General features: G+C 42.9%; 2 protein-coding genes across 2 annotated transcripts in view; both read left to right on the top strand.

Moving 5' to 3' along the window:
- DNAH14 (dynein axonemal heavy chain 14) overlaps nt 1-27,857 on the top strand; it is a 326,637-nt gene that overhangs the window by 100,990 nt on the left and 197,790 nt on the right. Inside the window, exons 23-33 of the mRNA XM_047705359.1 lie at nt 1,935-2,039; nt 2,128-2,246; nt 2,980-3,054; nt 7,463-7,550; nt 10,750-11,003; nt 16,097-16,328; nt 16,995-17,048; nt 19,154-19,299; nt 21,662-21,730; nt 22,376-22,562; nt 23,387-23,463. Of these exons, the coding sequence (XP_047561315.1) occupies nt 1,935-2,039; nt 2,128-2,246; nt 2,980-3,054; nt 7,463-7,550; nt 10,750-11,003; nt 16,097-16,328; nt 16,995-17,048; nt 19,154-19,299; nt 21,662-21,730; nt 22,376-22,562; nt 23,387-23,463 (1,406 nt within the window). The remainder of the gene's footprint in view (nt 1-1,934; nt 2,040-2,127; nt 2,247-2,979; nt 3,055-7,462; nt 7,551-10,749; nt 11,004-16,096; nt 16,329-16,994; nt 17,049-19,153; nt 19,300-21,661; nt 21,731-22,375; nt 22,563-23,386; nt 23,464-27,857) is intronic.
- Nucleotides 26,568-27,100, top strand: LOC125086180 (ribosomal protein 63, mitochondrial-like). Its single transcript, XM_047705361.1, has one exon. It carries the CDS (start codon nt 26,628-26,630, stop codon nt 26,934-26,936), a length of 309 nt encoding a protein of 102 aa, XP_047561317.1. The 5' UTR covers nt 26,568-26,627; the 3' UTR covers nt 26,937-27,100.

Below are 27,857 nucleotides of genomic sequence, written 5' to 3'. Positions count from 1 at the left end.
CGAAGGCAGCGGCTTAACCCACTGAGCCACCCAGGCGCCCTAAATACTAGGTTTTAATATCTGAGATTTGTGGTGAACATATTCGCTTCACTTCATAAACCATTAAGATCTCTTTCCAGGTTTTCATATCTTTTCTTTGTTAAACACAAGTCCCAGTGGTTGTGATGACCCCATATGGCAGTTACAGCCTAGAGGAAGTTGTCTGCCCAGGAGGCCCCTCTGCTATATGAATCCATGATCTCGTTAGTAACAGCAAGTTTACCGAGTAGGATTGCGATAAGCCCTCTGATTAATTCTTGCGTATCTTTGCATTATTACCAAGCATCATTACCAACCAGTAATTTTCCATTTATTCCTGTGTTGAACACCTGCTTTACATGCTGGGACTCCCTAGTTAGTTCCCTTCTATCACAGAACTCAAGGTCTGTCATAGGAACCGAGGTAGAGGGATACCAGCATGTGATGTATGCTGCGATGGCTTGGATGGTTCAGTCACATGAAAGAGGAGAGATTAACCCAGCCTGGGAGAAGTGATCATTCAGCTGGGTTTTGGAAGAATGTCTGAGTTGGGCAGTTAGAAGGGTCAGGGTGTGTGGGTGGTTGTGGATAGGAAAAGTGTCCTAAGCAAGGGGGAAGTACAGATCTGGAGCCATAAGCAAGCATGGCATGTTCTGGAGTAGTAAACCAGACGGTACCAGTGAAACCTAGTTTGCAAATGGGAAAGTGGGGAAAGGTAAGAGTCCCCAGGAGCCAGGGGCAGATGACAGAGGGCCTAGAATATCACAATGAAGGATTTTGAACAAGAGAGTGAAATTATTTGATTTAGAAATGTCTCCCTAGAAGGGAGCATGGAGTTATGTGTAGATGGGAGTGCAGTGACAATAGAGAAAAAGAAACCAGTCACAGGACTAGAAATCCTGGAGGACTAACGTAAGATAGTGGTGACGATGAAAGATGACACACGGAGGAGAGAGGAAGGAGATCCAGGGTTGTGTCGAGATTTCTGGCCTGGCCACCCACGTGGAAAGGGTGCATGCTGCAGAGAGAGGAAGTAGGAAGGAGAAGCTTGTGTAGAAACAAGTACGTGTTGTACTTGTTGAAAATATCTTCAGTCAGCATTTGGGTGTACAGCTCTGGGGCAAAGGGAGGTGACAGGAGCCGCAGAGCCAGCAGCCCAGGATGGCTGCGAGATGGCGAGATGTCACGTGGCATGAAGACTGAGCAGCTCCCAGTCCATCCTTGGCAGTGGGGCGGCATGGCAGGGCACGGGGGTGGCTGAGAGATGCATAAGCTAAGGCCCCAAGTTTATAGGCGATCTCTTCAACCATGGAGGGGAGGCGGGCTAGTAGGCAGTAGCTAGAGGAAAACCAAGTGCGAGAGGGGGCTGCTTGCATTTATTTTTAATGAGAGGGAGGCAAAAGGGAAGCCTGTTGCAAAGGAGAGCTTGCAAGTGTAGGATCGGGGACACAGGATGTGGAAACAGGTGTCTCCCTGGGAGAATGGGGAGTGGAATGAAGACCATGTGAGTGTAACCAAGCAGCGGCGGGCGAGGCTGGGGCTGGCGGGGCTGTGTACACAGCAGGTTGTGAGGTTACCACTGACTCCCCAAGGACTGGGAAACCAGCAGAAAGGCGGGCGCGTGGGAAGGCGATGCCGGTGATCCCACTGATCCCACATACAACGGGGCGTCTGTGTGCGTGTGTGTTCATGGGTGGGGTGTTTTGGGTTATACTTTCATTTGTTTTAGTTTTGCCTTATTAAAAATTAATTTAGCAATTTAAGAATTAATTAAGCATGGGTTCTTATTTCTACTAGTGCTGAAGACTGCAATTTCAATATCATGCTTTTTGTGTGCAAATGTAGGCCCAGATGAGGCTGTGATAATCATGAGTAAACATACATTATGAACTGCAATTTCTTTTGATTCTGGACAGGACTACCTTGAAATCAAAAGAAGGATTTTCCCAAGATTTTACTTTCTTAGCAACGCTGAACTCCTTGATATTCTAGCTGATAGCGGAAATCCTGAGTCTGTACAGGTAATATTATTATTCTCTGCTCAGTGATATTCTTTCCCAACCAGGTCAGAATTTTATAGTGTTATTGGCATTTGTTTCTGGTCCACAGCCTTATCTTGTGAAGTGTTTTGAAAATATAAAACAATTACTGATATGGAAACAAGAAATCGGCCCTCCTGCTGTGATAATGCTCGTATCTGCTGAAGGGGAATGTCTTCTGCTGCCCAAGTACGACACATGTGTTCTAAACTAAGCATTCAGACTCTGTACAACATCGCTGTTGAAAACCTCGGCTTGGAAATGTCTGATATTTCATAGAAGTTTGCTAAGCAAACTGTTTTCTCAGAGATAATGTACCTATGCAGAATTTTATTTTTTCATGTCTCTATTTCTTGGCATCATCCTGAATGCCAACATGGGGTTTTATTATAGAAACTTAGGAAGGAAATGTACTATTTGCTTGTCGTTGTTAATGCTGCGCCCCTGGCTGTGGACGGCTCCAGGCCGGGCTCGTGGGTCTGCTGGGTCCTGCCACCACACAGGTCCAGTTTGCCAGCCAGCCTTTGGCACATGGCTCCTGATGGGATTGGATTAAAAAAAATGCTGCATCCCAGTGTTCCCATCCACTGGAGTCCCTAACTCAACCCCGACCTCAGCTGGCTGTTTAAAAGACACAGTAAGGAATACAAGAAATCTTTGTAATACAACTTACCCAGTTTGCTCATGTTGTACTGGAACCTCTTAACTTTGTAAGTTCATGATTTCGATGTCAGAATTCCCTAAAGTGAGGTGATACGTTGTGTGCGTAGCTTTCCAAATTGAGATCTAGAAAAAACCCCCAAAATTAGAGAATTGTGGTGCTTTGGCATATGAATGTTACAAGTGTAGAAAAGGTAGTCTACAGCCTTATCAAGAAACATGGATAAAAACTGTTTGCAAATTATTTTTGAAAACATTGTAGGAAAATTCGTGTAAGAAGTGGTGTGGACCAGTGGCTGGCGAATGTAGAGAAAAGCATGTTTGATGTGCTGAAAAAGTGAGTACAGTTTTTAATCCTAAGATCGCATTATGTATATATACTTAAACTTGTTCAATTATCTGCGAATCCAAGTGGGAGGTATCTGCAGAAATGTATGGAGTAAAGTCTGTTATGAAATGGGCTTTGATAGAACATGACAGCACGTGGCTGAACGGAAAATAGGCATTTTTGCAGTTGGAGAGCGTGATCAGGGACTGCATCAGGCAGGTTAGGGTTAGGATCAGGAGCTGAATGCACGGCGGGATGTTGCTGCCTGCTTCCGAAGGACCCAGTGCCCAGCCAGCAGGCTCGGGCTGCCGCCCATCCCACTTCTGCTTCCTTGCATTGCTTGCTGGGTCCAGGCTCTGTAGGGTTCTCCTTTTTACCACCCAGTCTGTTTAGAGTGAGGAAAGAGCCTCAGAGCATGAACTTTTCAATGACTTTGACTGGAGTTGTCTTGTACATTTCTAGTTATTTGTGGTTGCTTATAGAGGGGCTGTCTATTGGTCTTGGGGTTTTAAGATCTATATTTAGGAACATGATCTTGAATGCCAACACAAGGCTTCTGGAGCAGAGCAGATTATTACTTACTTACATAAATAACTACAGTGGCTTTCCTTGGCTCCAGTTCTTACCTGGAGTGATGTGATGAGAGCCAGCTGTCTCATGTGTGAGGGCAAGGAACCCCGAAAAATGCATCCGGGCACTTGAGAGACAAACCGATATTCACTCGTTGAGCTGGAACTTTTGTCAGACAGTCTTACCATTTGTTATTAATGACAGTTCTTTTTCTTTACAGTTTTCTTTTAAAAAATCTCTTCCTTGTTGTTTAGGATGACAGATTATGTGCAGTGTTGAAAAGTACAGTTGACAGCATCCTTCTTTGTTTCCTAATTTTACTGGGAACATTTCTAACGTTTTGTCTTTTGTTTATGATGCTTGGATTTCTGGAATATACCCCTCATCATAGTAGAGTTTTATTCTGTTCCTTGTTTGCAAAGTTTTTAATAATTAAAATACATCTAATTCATTCAAAGTTTTTTTTAATGAATCAATCAAGAACCCCAAATATTCCTTTGCCTTTAATTTGTGGTTGTTATGACTTACAATAACAGATTTCCTTATGTTGAACTCCACTTGATTTTCCTGTTCATTTTTCGGTCCACTTACTTTATTTTCTGGAAAACTGTATTAAACATGTTCTCCTTTTCTGTGGATTTGTCTTTATCCTTGTTTTATTTCTAGCATTTATTTATTTCTAATAAATAACTGTGTCACCAGCCCTGTCGACTCCCTTAAGCTCACCCCCGTGTCTGCAAAGAGTCCCTCCACTGAACTCTCGAGCCATCCTTCGCCTGCAGTGTGTCCTGTTGCTTCACCGTTCCCCATGCCGTTGTATGTCTTCTAACCACCAGGCTGTAGGTCTGGGCGGGGAGGGGGGTGTCATTTATTGTTATATTGAGTTTCTTCATATCTTTTGGGGCAGCCATGCCAAAGTCATAAACATTTCCTTTTTTCTAGTGAATACTCTTTAAAATGTTAATGTACAAAGTGAAACATACTTTTATCAAAGCCTATAGTAAATAGCTCCGATTTGTCTGCAGTGAGCTTGGATCACTTCATAAAACCCTTCCATCATCACCTCTGTATTATAGTCATGCAGGATCTTATTCCAAATGGGGTTAGTTCTCTGTTTATGGATCAGTAATTCTCTAGTCTTAGTAAGGTTCTTGCTTTGGTTTGTTTTTGTTCATTACTGATTCATAGGTCTCACATTTTAGAGTTTGTTTTCCTTCTGCTCTATATATTTCCAAGTAATTTTTTTCCAGAAAGCATCTGTGAGTGGCAAATATTTTTATTTTTGCCCTCTTACTTGCAGGCTGGTTTGAGTGGAATTAATTTTTAAGTTCAAATCCAATTTCTGGAATGCTAGCTCCCCCAAATGTCACCCAAACGACATGTTGCTAAGACAGAGCTGAGTGTATGGGATAAACAAGAAGCCCTGCTGGGACCCCAGAGCACCCAGGCAAGGAAGGGTTAAACTGGAATGTGTGTCAAGCTGTGGCAGTCTGGTTTCAGGTGGGCCTTGCAGTGTGGGGCTTGATTACAGCTGGGTAGAGATGGGGGACAGCTGTTTGGGATTGGAGGACACAGCAGAGCTGGGGTTGCCCTTTGATGCTGGGTTTTGGAAAAAGCTTCGTTTTTGTTTTCACACAGGATGGAATGGTGAGGTATTACCTTCATAACACATTCAACTTGGCAAAACAGTGTCTTCTATCTGGAAGCCTTTTCTTAGATTTTGAGTACATACTTGCACTATTCCCTTTGGGGAGATGCTTTCTCTCTCATCAAATACTGCTGGACCTGGCGGTGTTTGATCTCAGCAGAACGTGTTCCTGTTCCTGTGTCGCGATGCCTGCAGGCCGAGTGATTGCCAGATACCAGCAGCTCGTGAGATGCCCCTGACCCCAGAGAGCTTCAACCACGTGTTGGAACTGGGAAAGGAGCTGTCTGGTTGCATGAGCTCTGCTAACCCTGCTTCCCCAGGTTCGTGTTTACACTGGTTGTCGTTCACAGTCAGATGAGCGAGTCCCTCTCCCTCTCTCTCTCCCTGCGGGTTCTTGTGTTTAATCGCAGCAGGCGGCCTGCGCAGCCACCGGGGACAGGACAGTGCACAGGCCCAGTCTGGGAGTGGCGGATCTTCCCAGGTGTGGACACTCCTTTCCACTTCTCCTGGATGCTGCAAACTGCCTTTGTCCCATCCCCAGCACGTGGGTTCCAGCGCTGTTTCAGATACACCGCTCTTGTGAGAAAATGCCAGTGTTGATGAACTTTGGTTCCTTTCTTCCCTTCTCTCCACTTTCCTCTCTTCCTCTGTCTTTGCCGCCGTGTGTTAGGATGTGTGGTGTGATCGCAGGCCCTTCTCTGCTTCTCCCCCAGCCCCAGTGGCCCTCCGAGATTTCCATTCACAGTGGTCATCGGCAGCTGCAATAGGGCAGGGGGTGTGGGGACAGGCAGAGGCCACTGCACTCCCTACTTAGGAAGCTCTCCTCATCGTCCCGAAGAGCCACTCCTGCCTCCCTCTTGTGGTTGTCAAACTTGGCAGGAGTGTTCTTTGGTGGGTCTGCTCTTCTTTCTAGAATTCAATCCCAATTTGCTTGCCATCTGATAGAGACTTCTCAAGTTGTGGATGCCCTGGAGCACACTTTCGTGAGTTCCAGTGTTTTCTCTCTCTCTCTCTCTCTGTGTGTGTGTGTGTGTGTGTAGAATATAATTGACATATATATCATTATATAGTATTCATATATTATCTATCATTTGAAGGAGTATGGTTCACGATGAAGACAGGATTATTAAGTCAGAAATCTTGATACACACTCTCCCAAGAGACTATAAAAAATCAGAATAAATATTTACAAAACCCTGGAGGTAATAAAATAAAGAAAATATAGTGTGTGTGCTCTGTGTGTGTATACAAATATAAACCCGGGGCTAAGTGTCAAAATAGAAGTAAGATCTTAATTAAAAGATTTTGTCAAAAGAGAAATGGAACTGCATGTTGTTTGAGAGATAAAGAAAACAAAGACATAAAATAAAAGGTCATTTTAATTGATAAAACATAAATTTGCCACTGATGTTGTTTTGAAAGATACAGAAAGTTGTTATAAACCTATTTCTCCACAGTGGCAGTGATAAGAAAATAATAAAAAAATTATTAAGAACCCTTTGCGATTACAGCAAAAATTAGAAGAATCAATATTTATTTTAAAAGCAAACTAAATTCTAAATTAAGATGATAAAGAAAAGAAGCCGTCAAAGTAGAAGAAAATGAGTGAAGTTTGGTGTCAAGAATTTCTGACACATGGCATCAGTGATGAAATGTGAAGATGATTGATCGATTTGACTATATAGAAACTAAAAACTTCTGAGTGAAAAAAAACCCACTGTAACAATATGCAGACACATACTGTTGGCACGTATTAACTTGATCTTAAATAAAAACGTCTGCATATTTTTCATGAATCTTACTTTTTTCCTTATGATTAATTTTAAAGCTAAATAGGGGGCTTTACTGCTAAAATTCATTTGATGGTTTCAAATTATTTTAAATACTGATTTTGTCATTGATAGTATTAGAAATTCAAAGCTAATGTGTGTCATCTTCCCCTTCTAGTTCTACCACCCAGAAACTCAGAGGCCCCATTGGGGAAGTGCTGGTGACATTAAAGGAAAATATAGGGAATATGCATTTGCATAAATCAATAAGGCTCTAGTAACTCTGACATTTGGTGCCATACGTATACCTAAGTGAGAATTAAAAACCAGAGATCCTAAAGGAAAATCCCCCTGTGGCCTCGTCATGCTTGAGCATTGAATGGCCACTGTGATTGCACGTAATAATAGAAGTAAAATGTTTTGTTTGTAGGTTTCTAAGTCAAGGGGTCGAGGACTGGAACTGCCAGACCTTTTCCACATGGGTGGTGTCTCATCCAGGACAAGTGGTCCTCACAGTGGTGAGTTAGTTTGTGGCTCTACTGCCCAGAAAGCAAAGATTTACAAAGAAACCATTATGAAGGGTACTTATATGTGTCATTCACTTTGAAATGCATCCAAAAATGAGACGGATAGGTGGATAGAAAACTGGATAGATAAGCGAGAAAGTAAATTTAGCAAAGAATTGCTTAGAATATAGGTGGTGGGAATCTGGGTATTTGTTTTATAATTCAGCTTTTTTATGGTTTGTTTTAAAATTGTTTCATAATAAAACGTTGAATGAAAATAAATCACAAATTAATTTCTCAGGGATATCCCGCACTGTATTGGGTTTCTACTGCTGTCATTAAAAAGTTGCCTCAAACTTAGTTGCTTAAATAGCACATGTATATTAGCTCACATTTGTGTCCGTTGAAGGCCTCTTGGTGTCACTGGCAAAAATCAAGGTGTCAGCAGGGCTGCATTCCTTCCTGAATGGAAGGAATGGAATGAAGGCTCAGGGGAGAGTCCTTTCCTTTCTCTTTCCCAGCTTCTAGAGGCCGCTGGCATTCCTTTATTTTCAAAGCCAGCCCCGTTTGCATCTGTCTGCTCTTCTTCGGTCAGATCTCCCTCTGCTCACATGGCAAAAAATGTTCTCCAAGTTTAAGGTACATATGGTCATATTGGCCCCACTCAGATAATCCAGAATGCTCTCTCCACCTGCAGGTCTCGATTTAATTACATTTGCAAAGTACCGTTTGCCCTGTTAGGTGACATAGTCACAGGCTCTGGGCATTAGCACAGGGATATCTTTGCAGGGAGCCTTCATTTGCTAATTGTTGCTGTTCTGGACCTCAAAGGAGAAAGAGAAACGAGGTATGCATGATAGCAAGGAAGCCAAAGCACGTGTTTCTTTTGAGAAGAAGAACTCAGGAAGTAGTGGTTCAAGCCAGGACAGTAAGGAATTTCCCCTGTAGACCATTTATAATGATAGAAGGACAAGGAAAGACCCCGGGGGACAGCCCTATGTAACAAAAAGATGAAGGAAGGGGGGGCGCCTGGGTGGCTCAGTGGGTTAAAGCCGCTGCCTTCGGCTCAGGTCGTGATCTCAGGATTCTGGGATCGAGCCCCGCATCGGGCTCTCTGCTCAGCGGGGAGCCTGCTTCCTCCTCTCTCTCTCTCTCTCTCTCTGCCTACCTCTCTGCCTACTTGTGATCTCTGTCAAATAAATAAATAAAATCTTTAAAAAAAGAAAAAAAAAAGATGAAGGAAGGGTCTCTATGAAGAAGAATGCCAGAGGCGTCCTGGAAGCCAAGGGAGCAGAAAGGGAACTGGACTGGCTTTTCTCTGGAGACAGTGAGCGGTCGTCATTTTAAAATGCTCTAGAGAGGTCTGCAAACTCCAATAATGTCTGTTGGTGATGAGAGTCCCCACGCACCTTGGGGACAGTGGTTCTGCACTGATGCAGGAAGAAGCCCTGGTCCCCTGAGTAACCCTCCTCAACTGTTTGTAAAGCAGATTTGACTTCATTAAATTCTCTATTAAGCTTAAAGATAACATCACATCTTTTCACTGTGCCTTGCCCCCCCACAACTGTCACTTCTCTGAGAACCTAGGGTTATGGACACAAATAACGATGTTCAATCTCCCCAGTTCCCATCATTGTGCACTTGACTGCATATCGATAAAGTACTCGAAGATCCTGCGCCGCAAGGACTTGGATAACCTGTGGTCTACAAAGGCAGTGAAGTCATGATGAATCAGCCTAGACATTCCTATGGTTGGCCAGGTGCCCAGATCATCAGATCTGCTCTGTGAAGAGAAGATCATCCCAGGTCCCCGGTCCTCCAAACATGCTGAACAATAAAAAGCGGTTCCTTATGGGCTTGAACTGGAATCATTGAACAGATTTTGCCAGTTTCTTCCCTGTCTGCCCGGGCTGCTGCTAATTTCCCATCCCAGTGTACCACTGCAATGTCCCTTTCTCCTGTGCATGTGCATGTGGAACGGGACCAGGAGCCTTCTCCCAGCAGATGGCTGTGGGAGAGTGGGGATGATAACAGGCCTGCATGTTCCGGCCACTGAGAATTTCAGCGCAGGTTTATCTAAGCCAGAGCAACGGATGGTTCCCTTCCAGCTATCTAAGGATAGCTTAGAGATATCTCTAAGGAGATAGAGAGAGAGAGATCTGGTTCTCAGGCCACCTCCCCAGAACCCGCACTGATGCCACCTAGCAAGGGGACTTGGCCTGCTGGATGCTGCCTCTGAGGCTGTGAATCTTGAATAAATGCTTCAAACACAGCAGTGCGGTGGCTTTGACAGCGCTTCCTGCTGCCCGGCCCAGACTCACTCCTGCCCACTCCCGAGAGACCCAGGCCATGGTCTCTCCACCTGCTGGCCCGCCACATCCTGTAAGAAAGAGTTTGTTTCTGTTGCAGGCAGCCTAGAACACGGACTGATGCGTCAGGTTCCACATCCTCTCCCCTCTTACCTTGCTCTGGAAGAAAGTCCCACCCCTATACCTCTTACCTCTAGGCTAAGTATTCCGATGTTTATTTCTTTATAGCCTTACCTACGTGTTTCATAGGCACTTCAAATTCATGAAATCCCAAGACGAACTCACGCCCCTCCACCTCCAACATGCTCTTCCTTCAGTAGGTACTATCCTAGGGACTGCAATCCCAGTTCACCCAGTCGTGGGCTGGAAACCTGCAGGCCTCCTGGAAGTCCCCTCCACTGACTTCCAGGTCACTGCGACATTAATCCAGCGGCCTTCTTAAAACAACTCTGGCACATATGGAGCAGGTGAGTGTCAAAAGATGGCTCAAATGATGGAAGTCACACAGAGTTTCTGAAAATTATGATTACAGACAACATATTCTAAAAAGAGTATTTCTGGTTTCAGCTGAGCACACGGTCCTAATTTCATGCTGGAGTTTTCTACCATTATTACTGTCCTGGGTTATTAGTCTAATGATGATTGCTAGTGATGTTATCAGTCTAGTGATGATTGCTAAGAATAGCAGACTTCAAAACTAGAACTATTGGTGATAAAAATATTTCAATTTATTTAAAAATAAGGCCATGAGCATTAATAAAATTCAGTGTCTGAATCTCAAATACATTCAAATGTGTATGCTCTCTTTCACACGCACATACACACATACATATCATGAAAACATCTGGTTTAACTTATAAAGTTTATTTTTCAAGGACCATCTTTATATCTTACTTTTTCAGAGCCAGATCATGTTTTATAATGACTGCATCAAATGTTTTGTGAGTTCTCGGTCAAGACCAGAGTTGGAGAAGGTCCACAGCAGCATGGTCCGTCACCTAGAAGAGATTGCAGAGCTGGTGACGCTGGACACCAGTAACCCCCGCACACAGGCTGTCCTGGGAGCGCTGCTCACGCTCTGCGTGCACCACAGAGACATTGTGAGAGATTTATTGCTGAAAGGCATCTTCGGTGTGGGGGATTTTGAGTGGACGAGGTAAGTGGATCCCACTACCACTCTGCCTAAAATAACTCATCACACGGCTACCTCTAGGGAAGTTCATTCTCTACCTCAAATTCTACCTCAAAAGTCAAATCTGACTTTTCATTTTCCTGGGATTTATAGAAATTCTGGGCAAACTGTGTCAGTTTGAGTTCCCGATGGCTATGCTTTCTTCCTTCTCTATTACACTGGCCCTCCCATCATTTTAACTTCCTTGGGCTTCATGTTCCTGGATGGGCTTCGTTCCTCTCGTCATTCCGCCAGAGCGCAGCCCTCCCTCAGGCCTCGACTCTGCCTATGTGCTGTCCGTTCTGGAGCCCTCTAAACAGGGAAACAAACCAGAGCATGTTTCTAGCCAGTTCTTTACCTCAGAGCCCCCTTTCTCCTACCAGGAGCCTGGTAGTACATATTCATACATAAATATTTTATATATGAAACACCACAAATGTGAAACTGTAGGAGAATAGAGCCACTGACCCTGGGGAGAAGAGGAGAGCAAGCATAAGATTCCTATGATAAATGTGAAATTTCAAACTTCTGAGTTATTTTTTTCTAAAGAAACCTCTGTTCATGAAAAAATAACTGTCCTGACTACATAATGTCTTTGATTCTCAAGAAAAGTTAATTTTTAAGAAATTCTGCATGAGTGTAAATTTCCTTATTTAAATGTGACAATTTCCTTTAGCCTTTAGGGAAAATGGAGCCCAGAGGCTGATATATTTGACTAACACCACTTGAATTTTACTGAATACTTTATATTTGATATATATTCACATATTACTTTTACTGTTAATATTCATGTATTCCTTTTACTTTTAGTGTAACTGTATACCATTTTTAATTGCCAAAGAAATATCTTGTATTGATGAACCATCACCCAAAAGTTCAGTATGCCATTATTACTTTCTAGTAACTGTCTTTGAAAGTGAAACTGAAAGGTGGAAGAACATAAATAGAAAAGTAAAGTAGGAAACATATGATTCTAAACAACTCTGGGAGCATCATGATTCTAGGGCTACAGTTCCCAAGTTGTATGCCAGGGTGTCCCAAGGCCCCATAGAGACCTTACAGGACACTGCAAAACATTTTTTTAAAATATTATTTATTTATTTGAAAGAGAGAGAATGAGAGCGAGCACAAGCAGGTAGAAGAGCAGAGGGAGAGGGAGAAGCAGACTCCCCACTGAGCAGAGAGCCCAACTCGGGGCTCGATTCCAGGATCCTGGGATCATGATCCGAGCTGAAGGCAGATGCCCAACTGACTGAGCCACCCAGGCGTCCCAAAACATTTTAAACTTTTAAAAGACTTAGAGGGATATGCATCATGTGTCAGACACCAAACAAACTGGTAGCTCAAGGTAGTTGACAAGTTTAACCTTAAACCTTAACTAATTAAACATTAGAATCATCATATTGATGATTTCTCATTCTTGCCAATCTAGGTTTGAGCAGTTGCTCTGATAAAAAAGCAAGGACTAAATGAAAACATGATATAGGAAACAAAATTGACAGTATCCTATCTGATTATAAGGTCTGATAAATTGTGCAGTGCACAACAGGTACACATGTCCCATTAGTAAGTAATGGTGATTATTCAAGAATGATATAAAAATTCCTTTCAATTTATTTGTATATATTTTAAAAATAAGCTACCAGTTCATTAAGACAAAAAATACCTTTAAGCTGCTTTGAATCTAAAAATTAATGAAATTAACTGTGAGGTATTTCTTTTGACTATGGTAATCAAGAAAAAAATCACTGTATACTATAGGTGCAGTCAAGCAAGTTTGGGAATTTTGTTAGGGGAAGAAGAATAGGGGGAGTAAAGCTCTGGAAATAAAAATTCTATTTAAATGATTTAGTACTTGAATCATAAAACAAATCTTGGGTCTTAGGATAGCAGATACCTTTTTACTTAGCTTACCATTCCTTTACTTTAGCACAGTAAAAGTCACATATGATGAGCCCAAAGCTAACATCATACACAACAGCGAAAAGCTGAGAGCTTTTTCTTTAAGATTCAGAGCCAGATAAGGTTGTCCACTCTCCTCATGTCTATTCAACATGGTATTGGAAGTCTTAGTGAGAACAGTTAAACAAGAAAAAGAAACAAAAGGCATCCAAATTGGAAAGGAAGAAGTAAAACGGTCTCTTGCTGCAGATGACATATTATATGCAGAAAACCCTAAAGATGCCACCAAAGAACTGGTAGTCCTAATAAAGGAGTCCAGTAAAGTTGCAAAGTCAATACACAAGAATCAGTTACATTTCTACCCACTTACAATGAACTATCAGAAAGAGAAGTAAAACAATCCCATTTATAATTACACCAAGGGAATAAAATACTTGGGAATAAATTTAACCAAAGAGATGAAATATCTGTACACCGAAAACTCTTTTGTCATTAATGAAGGAAATTGAAGAAGACGCAAGTAATGAAAAGACAATCCATGATCGAGGATTGAAAAAATTAATATTGTTAAAATGTCCGTACTAGGGGCACCTGGGTGGCTCAGTGGTTTAAGCCTCTGCCTTCGGCTCAGGTCATGATCTCAGGGTTCTGGGATCGAGCCCCGCATCAGGCTCTCTGCTCAGCAGGGAGCCTGCTTCCCTCTTTCTCTCTGCCTGCCTCTCTGCCTACTTATGATCTCTCTCTGTCAAATAAATAAATTCTTAAAAAAAAAATGTCCGGGGGCGCCTGGGTGGCTCAGTGGGTTGGGGCCTTTGGCTCAGGTCATGATCCTGGGATCGAGCCCCGCATCGGGCTCTCTGCTCAGCAGGGAGCCTGCTTCCTCCTCTCTGTCTGCCTGCTTCTCTGCCTACTTATGATCTCTATCTGTCAAATGAATGAATAAAATCTTTAAAAAAAAAAATGTCCATACTACCCAAAATCACCTGTAGATTCAATGTAAAACGTCTCAAAATTCCAGCGACCTTTTTCCACTGGAAATAGATCAAAACCTAAAATTTGTATGGAACTGCAAAATACCTCAAGTATCCATCCAAAACAATCTTGAGAAAGAAGAACAAAGCTGGAGATAACACACTTCCTGGTTTCAAGCTATATTACAAAGCTGTAGTACTCAAAACAGTATGACATCAGCAAATCCATTGTCCAATGGAACAGAATAGCCCAGAAATATAACCACACATATATGGCCAATCAATAACAAAAGAGCCAAGAATATACAATGGGGAAAGGAGAGTCTCTTTAATAAATGACGCTGGGAAAACTAGACATCCCCATGCAAAAGAATGAAACTGAACCCCTATCTCATGCCACTCTCAGAAACCAATTGAAATAGATTTAAGACTTGAACGTAAGACTTGAAACCATTAAACTCTTACTCGAAAACATAAGGCAGTAAACTTGGTCTTGGCAATAACTTTTGGATTAGATGCCAAAAGTGAAGGAAACAAAAAATAAACAAGTGAAACTACATCAAACCAAAAGCTTCTGAACAAGAAAAGAAACCATAAACAAAATAAAAAGGCAACCTACTGAATGGGAGAAAATATTTGCAAACCATGAATCCACTAAGGGATTGATACCCCAAATACATAAAGAACACCTACAACTCAATAGCAAAAAAGGTTGTTGTTTTTTTATTATTATTAAAAAATGGGCAGAGGACCTGAATAGACATATTCCAAGGAAGACATACAGATGGCCAACAGGTGCATGAAATGCTGCCCAGCACTCCTCATCATCAGGGAAATGCAAATCAAAATCTCAATAAGATACCACCTCACACCTGTCAGAATGCCTATTATCATAGAGACGAGAAATGAATTTTGGTGTGGATGTGAAGAAAAGGGAAATTTATGTGCCATTGGAGGAAATGTAAATTGGTTAACCCACTATGGAAAATGTATGGTGGTTTCCCATAAAATTAAAAATATAAGTACCAAATGATCCAGCAGTTCCAATTCTGCATATTTTCCCTAATGAAGTGCTATCTTAAAAAGGTATCTGTACCCCATGTTCATCACAGCATTATTTATAATAGCCAAGACATTCATTAACTGATGAATGGATAAAGAAAATGTAGTACATGTGTAGAATGAACTATGACACAGCCGTAAAAAATGAAAGAAGTCTTGCCCATTGCTACAACACCTTGATGGCATTATCCTAAATTAAATAGGTCAGACAATGTATGACCTCACTTATATGTGAAACCCATAAACACTGAATTCATAGAAACAGAGAAATGGGTGGGGGCCAGAGGCAGGGGATGTAATGGATGTAATGGATGAAGGAGGTCAAAGGTACCAACTTCCAGTTAGAAGATAAATAAGTTCTGGGGATGTAATGGCTAGCCTGGGAACTATAGTTTAATATAGTTTAATAATATAGTTTAATAATACTTCATTGTGTATTTGAAGAATACTAAGACAGTAGATCTCAAGTGCTGTCATCACAAGAAAAGTAAATTTGTAACTGTGTGAATGATGAATGTTACCTAAATTTACCTAAATTTACTGTGATCATTTCACAGTATGTGCATATATCAAATCATTATGGTGTCACGCCTTAAACTAATATGAAGGCCTAGCTCAATATCTCTGTAAATCTGGGGGGGAAAGAATATATATTGTAAAGCTACAACTGGGTCGCAGGTTTTACTGGTAGCCTTATAGATGATGAGCAAATTTAGAATTAGCCTCACGATTCTCAGGGTTCGTAAGATAAATACCACAATAGCATTTCAGTTACCCTCGTAGTAAGGATCCTGGTTATAATGAACAATGTCTGAGCCACATCTTTATTGAAAACCACAATACACTTCATAGGGATGATTCTTGTATAAATCCTCGATTTGCGCCGTGCCCACATCACAGCCAAGCAGCAGGACTCCGCGAGACCATTTTCCTCACCGGGCAAGTGCTCACATGCTTGTGGGATTCGGCGTTCTAGTATTTCATTCTAACTTTGTCACTCATGTATTAGCCATAACTCTTTCCATTTTTTTAACGTTTTCATTTATTTTTTAGTCAACATTCCCTCTAATGTTAGGTTTCTACACGTGAAAACAAAAACTAATTTTGCCCCAATAACATGTGCACTTGCACCACTGTTTTCAGGCATTTGCACTATAAGTGGAACGACAGACAGAAGTTGTGCTACGTGTCTCAAGGAGATGCCAGCTTCACATATGGCTACGAGTACCTGGGCTGCACGCCCCGCTTGGTTATCACGCCCCTCACTAACAGGTGCTGGCTCACCCTCACCGGAGCGCTGCTCCTGAATCTGGGGGGCTGCCCCGCAGGCCCCACCGGCACGGGCAAAACAGAGAGTGTCAAAGATCTAGCCAAAGTAAGTGCCTTTGGTATCCAGAATGCTGCTTTCTTGGGTTTTTAGTCACACAAACCTTAATGGTATCTTAAATATACACCATTCCTGCTAGTAAGATGTTCAGAACATTTAACAGACACCTTACCAGGTCCATGAAGTCATGTAACTCATCCATTCACATTTAAGTGTCTGCTGTGTGCTGGGACATGGGCATTCTGCAGGCTCAGTTTGCTTCTGTTTACTTGGGATTCCACCGTGCTCACTGATGAGTGAACGGCGGCAGCGTCACCCTCATTTAAGGGTAATTTCGAGCTGCATGCAGACTTCTACCTGGTGTGTGTGTGTGGGAGTGTGTGTGTGACACAGAGAAAGAGACAGAGACTATGAAAGTGGAGGAGATGGTTTGATGTCACTGAAATGATGTCCCTGAAATGCTTTTTCCTTAGTTTTTTATTGATGTGTTTTAGAAACATGACTTTTTAGCATTCCATGTACTAATCAACTTAATAGTGTATGTGCCTCTATACTCTATTAAGTTTTGTGACTTTCTAAATTCGGTATGTACTTCATCTGGAGATTGCAGTTTTCTCAAAAGAGTAAAGACATTTTATTACTCCTGAAGTTTTAGCATTAGTATTTTGTGTCATAATTCAAGAGATCTATTAAAATAATATTTTTGTTTCTCAGTCCTTGGGCAAACATTGTGTGGTCTTCAACTGTTTTGAGGATTTGGATTATAAGGTAAGGCTTATTCATATATATGTAGGAAAAAAATATTGTTCACATAAAAGAAAGAATTCATTGAGGATTGAAAGAACAAGAAAAGTATTTCTCTTGGAGAGACATTAAGTATTAACAGAACTGTAAATGCTGTTGATTCTTCTAAATTGATAAAATAGAAACTTAGAATATAATAGAAACTTAAAACATCATGCAGTTTTCTTTTATGAAACTGAACTACTTCTTATGACAGTGGTTTTCAAAATTTTTGATGGGGTTTTTCCTAACAAAATATGATATGGAACATGAATTTATTAACAAAATTAAGAGTAATGCTCTATTAATATAAATTTATTTTATACTTTAATTTACTTTTTATTTACTATTTTATACTTTTATTTACTTTTTTATACTTTTATTTACTGAAAAGATATACTTCTATTTACTGAAAAGGTAATCATTAAAAACAATGAGGCTGTTATAATTAACACAGAAATTTGAGTCAGAGTTTGTAGTGATGATTACAATTTTATGTCAGCCTTATTTTTTTCTGGTGGCATATTACCTAAGAAGACACAGATCCTAACATTGTGAAATATTCATTGAAATGTCATATACCTCTGCACCTGTCACAAATTTACTTAGTTTCAAAACACTCCCATTTACTTTGTTTTGCATGTTAAGTCCAGACCATTTACCCTTTTGTTTTGTTTTGTTTTTTGTTTTTTTGTTTTTCAGCATATTCCTTGTTTTTACACCACACCCAGTGCTCCATGCAATCCGTGCCCTCTCCAATACCCACCACCTGGTTCCCCCAACCTCCCACTCCCCGCCCCTTCAGACCCCTCAGATTGTTTTTCAGAGTCCATAGTCTCTCATGGTTCACCTCCCCTTCCAGTTTCCCTCCACTCCCTTCTCCTAACTCCCCTTGTCCTCCATGCTATTTGTTATGCTCCACAAATAAGCGAAACCATATGATAATTGACTCTCTCTGCTTGACTTATTTCACTCAGCATAATCCCCTCCAGTCCCGTCCATGTTGCTACAAAAGTTGGGTATTCATCCTTTCTGATGGAGGCATCATACTCCATAGTGTATATGGACCACATCTTCCTTATCCATTCGTCCGTTGAAGGGCATTTTGGTTCTTTCCACAGTTTGGCGACCATGGCCATTGCTGCTATAAACATTAGGGTACAGATGGCCCTTCTTTTCACTACATCTGTATCTTTGGGGTAAATACCCAGTAGTGCAATTGCAGGGTCATAGGGAAGCTCTATTTTTAATTTCTTGAGGAATCTCCACACTGTTCTCCAAAGTGGCTGCACCGACTTGCATTCCCACCAACAGTGTAAGAGGGTTCCCCTTTCTCCACATCCCCTCCAACATATGTTGTTTCCTGTCTTGCTAATTTTGGCCATTCTAAGTGGTGTTTACCTTTTATTAGGGTTCTTTTATTGGCAGCTAAAAGCACATTAGCTGTGAGACCCTGTGTTTCCAGTGTGTGCTCCCTTAGCACATGAAAAGTATCAATAAACACAGATCAGCTGTTTGCATGAGTATTGTCAAGACCTAGAGACCCTAGTTTCCTCCCCAGGAACTGCCCTCAGGTGCAGTGAGCAGGGCCGAGCAGCCAAGCGGGGAGCCCAGAAACCTGCTCATCAAGATAAATCATATTTTAATGATTTTTAGAATCAAAATTAAGGCCAAAGAACCATGAAAAAATGAAATATCAAAATTTTCAGTAGAGACATGACCTGATTCCCGCAACCAGTGGGAAGAACTGGCTGCTGTGTCTCGGACCCACGGGACTCTGGCGTGCACTCCTGCCTCACACGGAGAGCACGCATTCCCGCGCGCGTGTTCATGCACGCTTGTTGTGTTGGGCCTACGGTGTTCTTGCTGGTTTCGGCTGCCGGCACATGGGCATCCGTGGGCTCCCCACCTGGAAGGCCCCCCGAACACCAAGAGCCAGGCCTCTGCCTGCACCTGCCAGGGGCGTGGGCCAAGCGCCGTGCGCACCCTGCTGTCGTGCTGGGGAGGGCATGGGCTGGCCTTGAGGACACTGCGGAACCACACTGGGCCAGCCCAGGGAAAGCATTCACCCGCGTGTAATTGTTTTCAAGATAATGGGGAGATTCTTCTTCGGACTGGTGCAGTCGGGAGCGTGGTGCTGTTTGGACGAGTTCAATCGGATTGACGTGATGGTCCTCTCCGTGATTGCGTCACAGATCTTAACGATCAAGGCAGCAAAAGACAGCTACTCTGTCAGGTACGGGGTGGGTGCCTCTGCTTCCTTGCTGCTTAGTATTCCTTCTCTGGGAAGTGCTTCGGGTGTTGGTTTTTTCCTAAACACAGACCAGAAGGAATGAATGACATCTTGGATGTCTCCTTTGCTGGGCAAGTAAAGAGCAAATATACAGAACGGACTTTCCTGCCAGCCCGGAGGTCTTCAGGCTCCTGTCCAGCGTTGGAAAGGCCTTCCTGGCCACCAGGACAGGTCACAGATATATCCAATGACTTTTTCTTTGAACTTTAAACTCTCTTAGTACCTTTCCATGTTAGGATGTTTCACTTGAAGAAACCAAAGTATTTTTCTTTAATTCTACATCCTTTTAAAAAAACATTACTGGCCACATACCTAAAGCTGTCTCTTATTCCATGATTCTGAATTAATATACTTTTATTGAGGAAAAAAATCCTGTAAAAGTAATACTTGTATGTTAGGATTACTGCCATTTACTAATCCAAGGAGAATTTTTTTCTCTTTAGATAAATTCAGAAATTTACATGATTTACTTTATGGGCATAATTGAATTTGTGGGTTTAAAATTTCTATTACAATCTAGTATTTATTTTTTATTTTTTTATTTTTTAAATAATCTCTACACCCAACATAGGGCTCAAACTCATGACCCTGAGATCAAGAGCCACACAATCCTCCGACAGAACCAGCCAGTCACTACCCCTCTTCCCGCCCCCAGTATTTCTAATTCATTCTAATGGACACTCACTTCTGGCTTTACTCTCAAGGATCTTGTTCCCACTGTTAGAGCCAGTGTTGCAAGGCCTCACAGGTTTGTAAGTGTAAGTGGGGGTCACAGGAGGCCACATGTCACCAGTTTTCCACCTCGCCTCATAGAGTGTCACCTTCGTCTGTTCTGTCCAGGGAGCCCTCACCTTTTGTTCCTCGTGTTCCTCCTTTCCAGCTTCAACCACCCTCACTAGTATCCCCTATCCGTAAAGTCACCAGAGCATTTCTCTCCATGGTCCCTACCTCTGGAGCTGACACAGTACCCTAATCTCTGGGCCAAGGTTCTGCTTCACAGCATTCCCTTTATTTAACTGAGGGGTTAGGGGGGCAGGCCGCACTGTGTGTTAACACAGGAACCCTACGCCATAGCCATTCTCCGCTCTACCCTGTCACCCAGGGAGAGCTCTGTGTCTGGGTGCCTCCTCGGGTTCTTTTCCCTGTTTGGTCAAGTCATTCAGGTGGGTGCCTTCTGGCTTCAGTCCCCACAACTCTGTAGATGTGACCAAATAAATCTGAAACCCCAGAGCACCTGGGTGACGCAGTCAGTTAAGTTTTGGCTTAGGTCTTGATCTCAGGGTCAGGAGTCTCCTTGGGATTCTGTCTCCCTGTCCTGCTGCCCTTCCCACCCATTCTCTTTCTCTCTCAGATACATAAATACATCTTAAAAAAAAAACTCTGAACCCAGCAGGGCTCACAACTTTGACTCAAGATGACCCTTTTCTTTACCCTCTTAAAATTTTTTTTTCAGGGCACCTGGGTGGCTCAGTGGGTTAAGCCTCTGCCTTTGGCTCAGGTCATGATCTCAGGGTCCTGGGATCGAGCCCTGCATCAGGCTTTCTGCTCAGCAGGGAGCCTGCTTCCCCCCACGTCCCCGCCTGCCTCTCTGCCTACTTGTGATCTCTCTGTCAAGTAAATAAATAAAACCTTTAAAAAAATTGTTTTTTCCCCCAGCATGTGCTGTTTGGATTTAAATGTAACACAGCCTTAGGAACTTTACCAAACTCACTTACTGTTTTAACATACTTTGACTTAGAGAACACAGTTCTCTTAGTAATGAATACTATAATGGACAGGGGAGGAAAATTTTTCTTTTTCCTGTCGAGGTTCTTTTGGCTGATCCATTAATTAAATTGGCATAAGATAAATTAACGGGAGAAAAGTTTAATTGCATACATACATGAGCCTCACACAGACATGGGAGGTTCAGAGACAGTCCATTAAGGTTTGTAGGCCATCCTGAGCTAAGAAGGGGAAAGGGATCTGGGGCTACAAAGGGAAAGAAGAAAAGTCACAGGGAGACGGGAAGAGCAAATGTTTGGTGAGAGAGACAGCAGGACACAGAGAGGGATCCGAATGAACAGGTCTCCTGAGCTCCGCACAGCTTACTACGCCCAGCCCATATTCTCTGTAGCTGTCTCTGGTGAGAGCTGTCTTCCTGGACCCGGCCCTCTATCTAAACTCATAGAAGCAGTTAAAGGGGGCGGAAAAAACACTTTCTGAGTCTTTTGGGCCTTCGCTGTCTTCAGCTAAAAATAATGTACGTAATGAAGTGGCACATTTTGCAGGGTGCTCATTCCGAACTCCTACCCATGTCTTGTAGGTTTGTGCTGGAAGGAAAAGAAATTCGTATCAACATGTCTTGTGCAGTATTTGTCACCATGAACCCTAGGTAAGTATCTGTGCTAGAAGTGGAGACAGTCAAAATCGTTTTCTGAGATATTAGCCACGAAGCAGTCGTCCGACATTTTAATGTACCATTGTACATTGTACATTGTACCATTGTAATGTACTGCCACCGCCTGATCCCCTCCTGTACCTGCGTACTCACAAGCATTACAGTTCCGTACTTATGACCATGGGTGGTCTCACGTTAACTTTCTGACTGAGGGATGTTTTCACTTCCAGAATAGCTAGGAGAAAAGAAAAGGTTAGCCACTTGTCACAAAGAAGACAGACTAAAAAGCGGAGAGTAGCAGAAGGAAGAGAACTTGATGGTTATGAGGAGCAGAGGCTGAGCAGACTCAGTGAACACCTGTCGAGGGAACGTGTGGAGGGAACCGTCGGGGTGGGAGCGACCTGACGTGAGGCGCACCGTGGGAGGAGGCACAGGGAGAAAGGTCGGTAGAGGAGAACACTCTGGAAATGAAAAGTATGACAGAAACTGTCTTAGACACTTGCTTTCAAGTGAAGGTCACATAGGACACAAACGGGGTAATTCTGGAAACTATATTGTGTGGTTCCTCAACGGGAAAAATGAAAACAGAATAACTGCTTTTCTGCTTATTTATTTCTTTGTTTTTCTTACCCTCTTAAGATATAAAGGTCGAGTAGAGCTCCCGGATAACTTAAAATCTCTGTTTCGCCCAGTGGCAATGATGGCTCCCCATTATCAAATGATTGCTGAGATAATGCTGTTTTCTTTTGGTTTCAAATCTGCAAAATCACTCTCTGGAAAGCTGGTTAACATTTATGAATTAGCCAGCAAGCAGCTCTCACAGCAGGTAACACATTGCTTTTTTCAAAAGCAAGGGGATTATAGAAAACCTTAAATAATACTTTTCTGGTATCGGACCATGGGATGACCTGGGAAATAATGGAGATAGAATCCGGTCAGCAGTTCAAGATGGCGAGCCAACATGGAGGTGAGGAATGTGTAAAACCAGTCCAGGTTGCAAGCCTTTCCTCCAGGGCCTGGAGAAAATAATGGAATACCTGCTGTGTGAAACTGGGGACTACTTTATTCATACGAGGAAGTTAACCTCTATAGCAGTGACTCGCACATTTTTTGTGCTTCGAGATAATTGGGGGAATTTGTTAAAGCACAAATCCCTGGACGTTACCACCAATTTTCTGAGTGGCGCAGCCCTTGAGAATTTGCGTTTCTAACTGGTTCTCAACAGTTCTGATGTTGCTGATCTGAGTACCACATGTTGAAAATGATTGTTCTGGGATATGCCAGCTGGATGAGTATTTGTTTATGACTCAACATGGTTTGGACAACCAGCCACACCACCTCCAGAATGTTCTTCTTTACCCTATTCTTTCAGTTCATCTCTCCATTTCAGAGAAAATTTAGTTTAGATGCTGATAGTTTTTAACAGCTTTAATACTTCTGACTTTCTCCCTTAAGAAGACTTTAGGGGCACCACTTTGGGGGGAAGTGAAGGCACTAGAAGCCAAATGCAGTCTTTCTTGATTTACAGCACAGTCTTTCTTCACAGTGTACATGATTAGGGATTTAACTGTGTAGTATATGCATTTATTTCCAAGTCATCCCATTTTTCTTTCAGAAATGTAATAACTCAGATATTTTAATGCTTTATAGGATCATTATGATTTTGGCTTGAGGTCTCTGAAGACCATTTTAACAATGACTGGGAAGAAGACACAGGTATTTAAATGGTGAGTTGAATTTTGAATTGTTAGGTCAAAAAAGTAATGCAACACAGGGAAAATAATTGGTAAAAGTCTAAGTAACAATGACGAGATAAAACGGAGCTCCCAGAATGTTACAGTGAAATATAATAGAGGTGTTTAAAAATGTGAAAGAAGAGGAAGAAAAAAATGCGCAAGATCCCCAGGGACTTTTCCTCCGAAGAACCTATTGTTTAAAAAAATGTATCTTGGGGTGCCTGGGTGGTTCAGTGGGTTAAAGCCTCTGCCTTTGGCTCAGGTCATGATTCCAGGGTCCTGGGATCGAGCCCCACATCAGGCTCTTTGCTCAGCAGGGAGCCTGCTTCCTCCTCTCTCCCCGCCTGCCTCTCTGCCTACTTTTGATCTCTATCTGTCAAATAAATAAAATCTTTTTTAAAAAGTATCTTAACCTTTATATAATAAAAGATACACTGGAATAAAAGGCCTTATTTAAAAGAGCAGTAATTTAATGAGAAATGTAAAACCTATATGAATATATCTGTATGAGAAATGTGTAAAACCATATGAAGAAAACATTTGTGAAGGACGCAAATGAAAACATGGATAAATGAAATAATACATCATGTACTTAGTATAACATCTTAGATGCTCTAGCATCATAAAGATTTAAAGACTCTAAATGTTCATTTATGAATGAAAAAAACTCCCAGTGAGTATACCAAAGGTATTTGTTTATTTTTGAGCCAGCAGATTTTAAAGTTCAAATAGAAAGGGGCTTCTCAGTGGCACAAGCGGTTAAGCATCCGACTCTTGGTTTCGGCTCAGGTTGTGATTTCATGGGTCATGATCTCACGGGTCATGAGATGGAGCCCTGAGTCAGGCTCTTTGCTCAGCAGGGAGTCTGCTTGAGATTCTCTCTCCTTCCATCCCTCCCACCACTCGCACTCGCATGTGCAAGTGCACTCTTTCTCTGTCTCAAATAAATAAATGCATCGTAAAAAAAAGAAAAACAGTTAAGACTAACTAGAAAGATATTAACAAATGAAAGCAATGAAGGAGAAACATCCCTTTAATTACTGAGACATATTATAGAGCTGCATTGGTTAAACACTGTGGTGCTGGCTTATGAACAGAGAGGGACAAGTCATCAGGACAGAACAGAACCCAGAGGCAGGACTGCACACGCTGGGCATGTAGTGTGTTGTCAGTTGTGAGGCAAGAACAAACTCCCAGACTTTCCGTGATGGTCTTTGGGAAAACTAAAGTGCCCTGTGCATAAAGATGCAGTTGGAGCCACGGCCAACATTATCTACCTGGATAACAGGAGCAAAAGACTAAAAACGTAAAAGGATTTGAAGAAACAAAATGTCCTTTATTTTCTTGGACTACAGAAGACCTGTAAAACTAAGACCCAAAATCTAGAAGCTATAAAGGCAAAGAGTGATAATGGTCAAAAAACACTGTGCAGTCAGGAGCTGAGTGATGAACTGAGAAGAAGGCTATTTGCAGCTCTCTGGGCAGAGGGAGAGCTCATCCTCGTGACACAGGAGGACTGCCTGGAGCACACGGGGAAGGACTCGTATGCAAAATGGGCAAAGGACAGTTCTCAGAAAAGGAAACATAAAAGTTTTTAAATACATGAAAATATACTCAACCCCACTCCTGAGAGAAATGCACATTAAAAATGGAAATGTTGGCTCTCATCAGATGGGCAAAAATACGAAAGTTGGGACTTTGTTGGCGAAGCTATAATGAAGTGAGCATTTGTTTCCATTGTTGCTAAGGGGCGGACCTCTTTGGATTTGATCTGGGGCTATATTCATGTATTACCCATTAAAAGTTAAATGAAAAAAAGTGAATATGTTGTAAGAGGGCATATCAATATGCCATTTACATGAATTATTAAAACACAGCCAGTGTTACAGATTGTTAATGGTACCTAGATACAGCACCAAGCACAGAACGCTGTGGGGTGGGGAAGAGCCAGGGGTCTGGCTTTAGCTCGACCGTAGTATGTTATTTCTTACAAATAAAGGAACTAAGGCACATATTGCAAAATGGCCTATGTAAGACTGATGGCAGGTAGATGGGTACCTGTTATGAAATGCTTTGTCATTGGGAAGAATTAGAGGCAGGAGTACCAGGAATCAGCTTCCTGACGTTCTCCAGTCCTCCAGTCTTTCTGCTGTATGAGGACCTGTTCCAGAGAGGGAGTCCCTGATCCGTGTTCTTTGCATCATAGAAAAGCCTCAGTTAGTTCTCCCAGGCACCTGGACTGGGGCTCCCACATCCAGTGTGCTGTCAGTCTGCTGTCATGAGGAGCAGCTGTCTTTTGTCTGTGCTTGCACAGCTGTGACAGCCGGCCCCCTGGTCCCCCTAAAGCAGGCGATGTGGTTGTGTGAAGATGACTGTATTATAAAGAGGATTGGGGAATTTTTTTAAAGATTTTATTTATTTATTTGACAGATAGAGATCACAGTTAGGCAGGGAGGCAGGCAGAAAGAGAGAGAGAGGAGGAAGCAGGATCCCCACCGAGCAGAGAGCCCGATGCGGGGCTCGATCCCAGGACCCTGGGATCATGACCTGAGCCGAAGGCAGAGGCTTTAACCCACTGAGCCACCCAGGTGCCCCAGATTTGGGAATTTTATCAGAGTAAAGCACAGCAAGAAATTTAAAAATTAGACTTTTGCTTTTTAAAAATCCCTTGGCCCTTCCTGACACCAAAAACTATTGTGGTTCTTCTTTTTTTTTTTTTTAAGATTTTATTTATTTATTTGACAGAGAGGTCACAAGTAGGCAGAGGGGCAGGCAGAGAGAGAGGGAAGCAGGCTCCCTGCTGAGCAGAGAGCCCGATGTGGGACCCGATCCCAGGACCCTGAGATCATGACCTGAGCCAAAGGCAGCGGCTTAACCCACTGAGCCACCTAGGCGCTCCTATTGTGGTTCTTACTGTCTGTCCTTTTCCCTTCTGTCCCTTCCTCTCCCTCTGCTCTTGCCCATTCTTTCTCAGGCTCCTGGCTTTGCCTCCGAGGCATGCCACAAATGTCCCTCATTTCCAGAGCAGTCTCCCAGCAACTCTGTCTGGAAATGTTGTACTGGCAGAGTTGTTGTACTACAACAAATGTTGTACTACAGCATGCGGAGGACAGGAGGTCACCTGTGGTCTCCTGAGGGCCGCAGCCGTAGGTACCATGTTCCTGACCACCCTCCTCTGCCGCAATCGCATTCCTGGCAGACAGTGGATTGGGAAGCACCGGTGGCCGCGGACCGTGTCTTCCCAGGTGAGGCAGAACATGATCCGTCGCCTGGAGATAGAGGCAGAGAACCATTACTGGCTGAGCATGCCCTACCTCATCGCGGAGCAGGAGTACAGCCACACCGCGAAGCACAGGGCAGCGGCCTTCGAGGCCATCAAGGCAGCCAGCATGTCCAAGTTCCCCCCACACAGATTTGTGGTAGACCAGCTCGACCATCTCAATGTCAGCAAGAAGTGGTGCTGACCCGGAGGCAGTCCCAGGGCTGCCACCTCTGGACTGATTCTGGAACCGAAGAAGGAGGAAAAATGATCCTTTGGACCAGTCTTATTGAACAGCAAGCATGAGTATAGTGGTCTGCATATAGAATATCTGGGGCTCCAAACTCTTTAATAAAGCTTCATAATTCAGTCAAAAAAAATTTTTGACTTTTTTTTTTTTTTGTACTGGCAGAGCCTCGCTCTAACTCCCGGAGAGTCTGGAGGTGCTTATATTTAAAACAGTAGTAGGAGGGGCGCCTGGGTGGCTCAGTCGTTAAGCGTCTGCCTTCAGCTCAGGTCATGGTCCCAGGGTCCTGGGAGCCAGCCCCGCATCGGGCTCCCTGCTCAGCAGGAAGCCTGCTTCTCCCTCTCCTACCCCTGCTGCTTGTGTTCCCCTCTCTCGCTGTGTCTCTTTCTGTCAAATAAACAAAATCTTAAAAAAAAAAAAAAAAAAAAAAAAAAAAAAACAGTAGTAGGAGACCGTGTATTTGCTTTGTAGGGCTGCCATAACAAATGGCTACAGACTTGACATCTTAAAGTACCTGAGACCAGAAGTCTGAACTCCAGGTTGTGGGCAGGACTGTTGTCCCTGCCAAGGCCCAGAGGGAGAGTCCGGCCTGTGATCTGTCAGCACCCCGGAGCTTGTGGCTGCGTCACTCCGGTGTCCACCCCCTCTTCTCACTGTCTGCGTGTCTGTGTGTCTCTCTGCCTTGCTCTCAGGAGGAGCGTGTGACTGCATTTAAATCGGGATCATCTGAGATAAACTCAGTCCCATCTTTTGCTGTATCAGAAAATATTCACAGGTTCCAGGGATTAGCAAGGGAATATATCTCTGCAGAACAGTTTTGTCTGCCTCCCGCAGACAGTCCCAGAAAGGAGGTTTCTGTATCTCCCTTTCGGGGAGACA

The sequence above is a fragment of the Lutra lutra genome, chromosome 15 (genome assembly GCF_902655055.1).
Source record: "Lutra lutra chromosome 15, mLutLut1.2, whole genome shotgun sequence".
NCBI lineage: Eukaryota > Metazoa > Chordata > Mammalia > Carnivora > Mustelidae > Lutra > Lutra lutra.
Note: the sequence above shows the minus strand (reverse complement) of the source record. Positions and strands in the feature narration are given on the sequence as shown.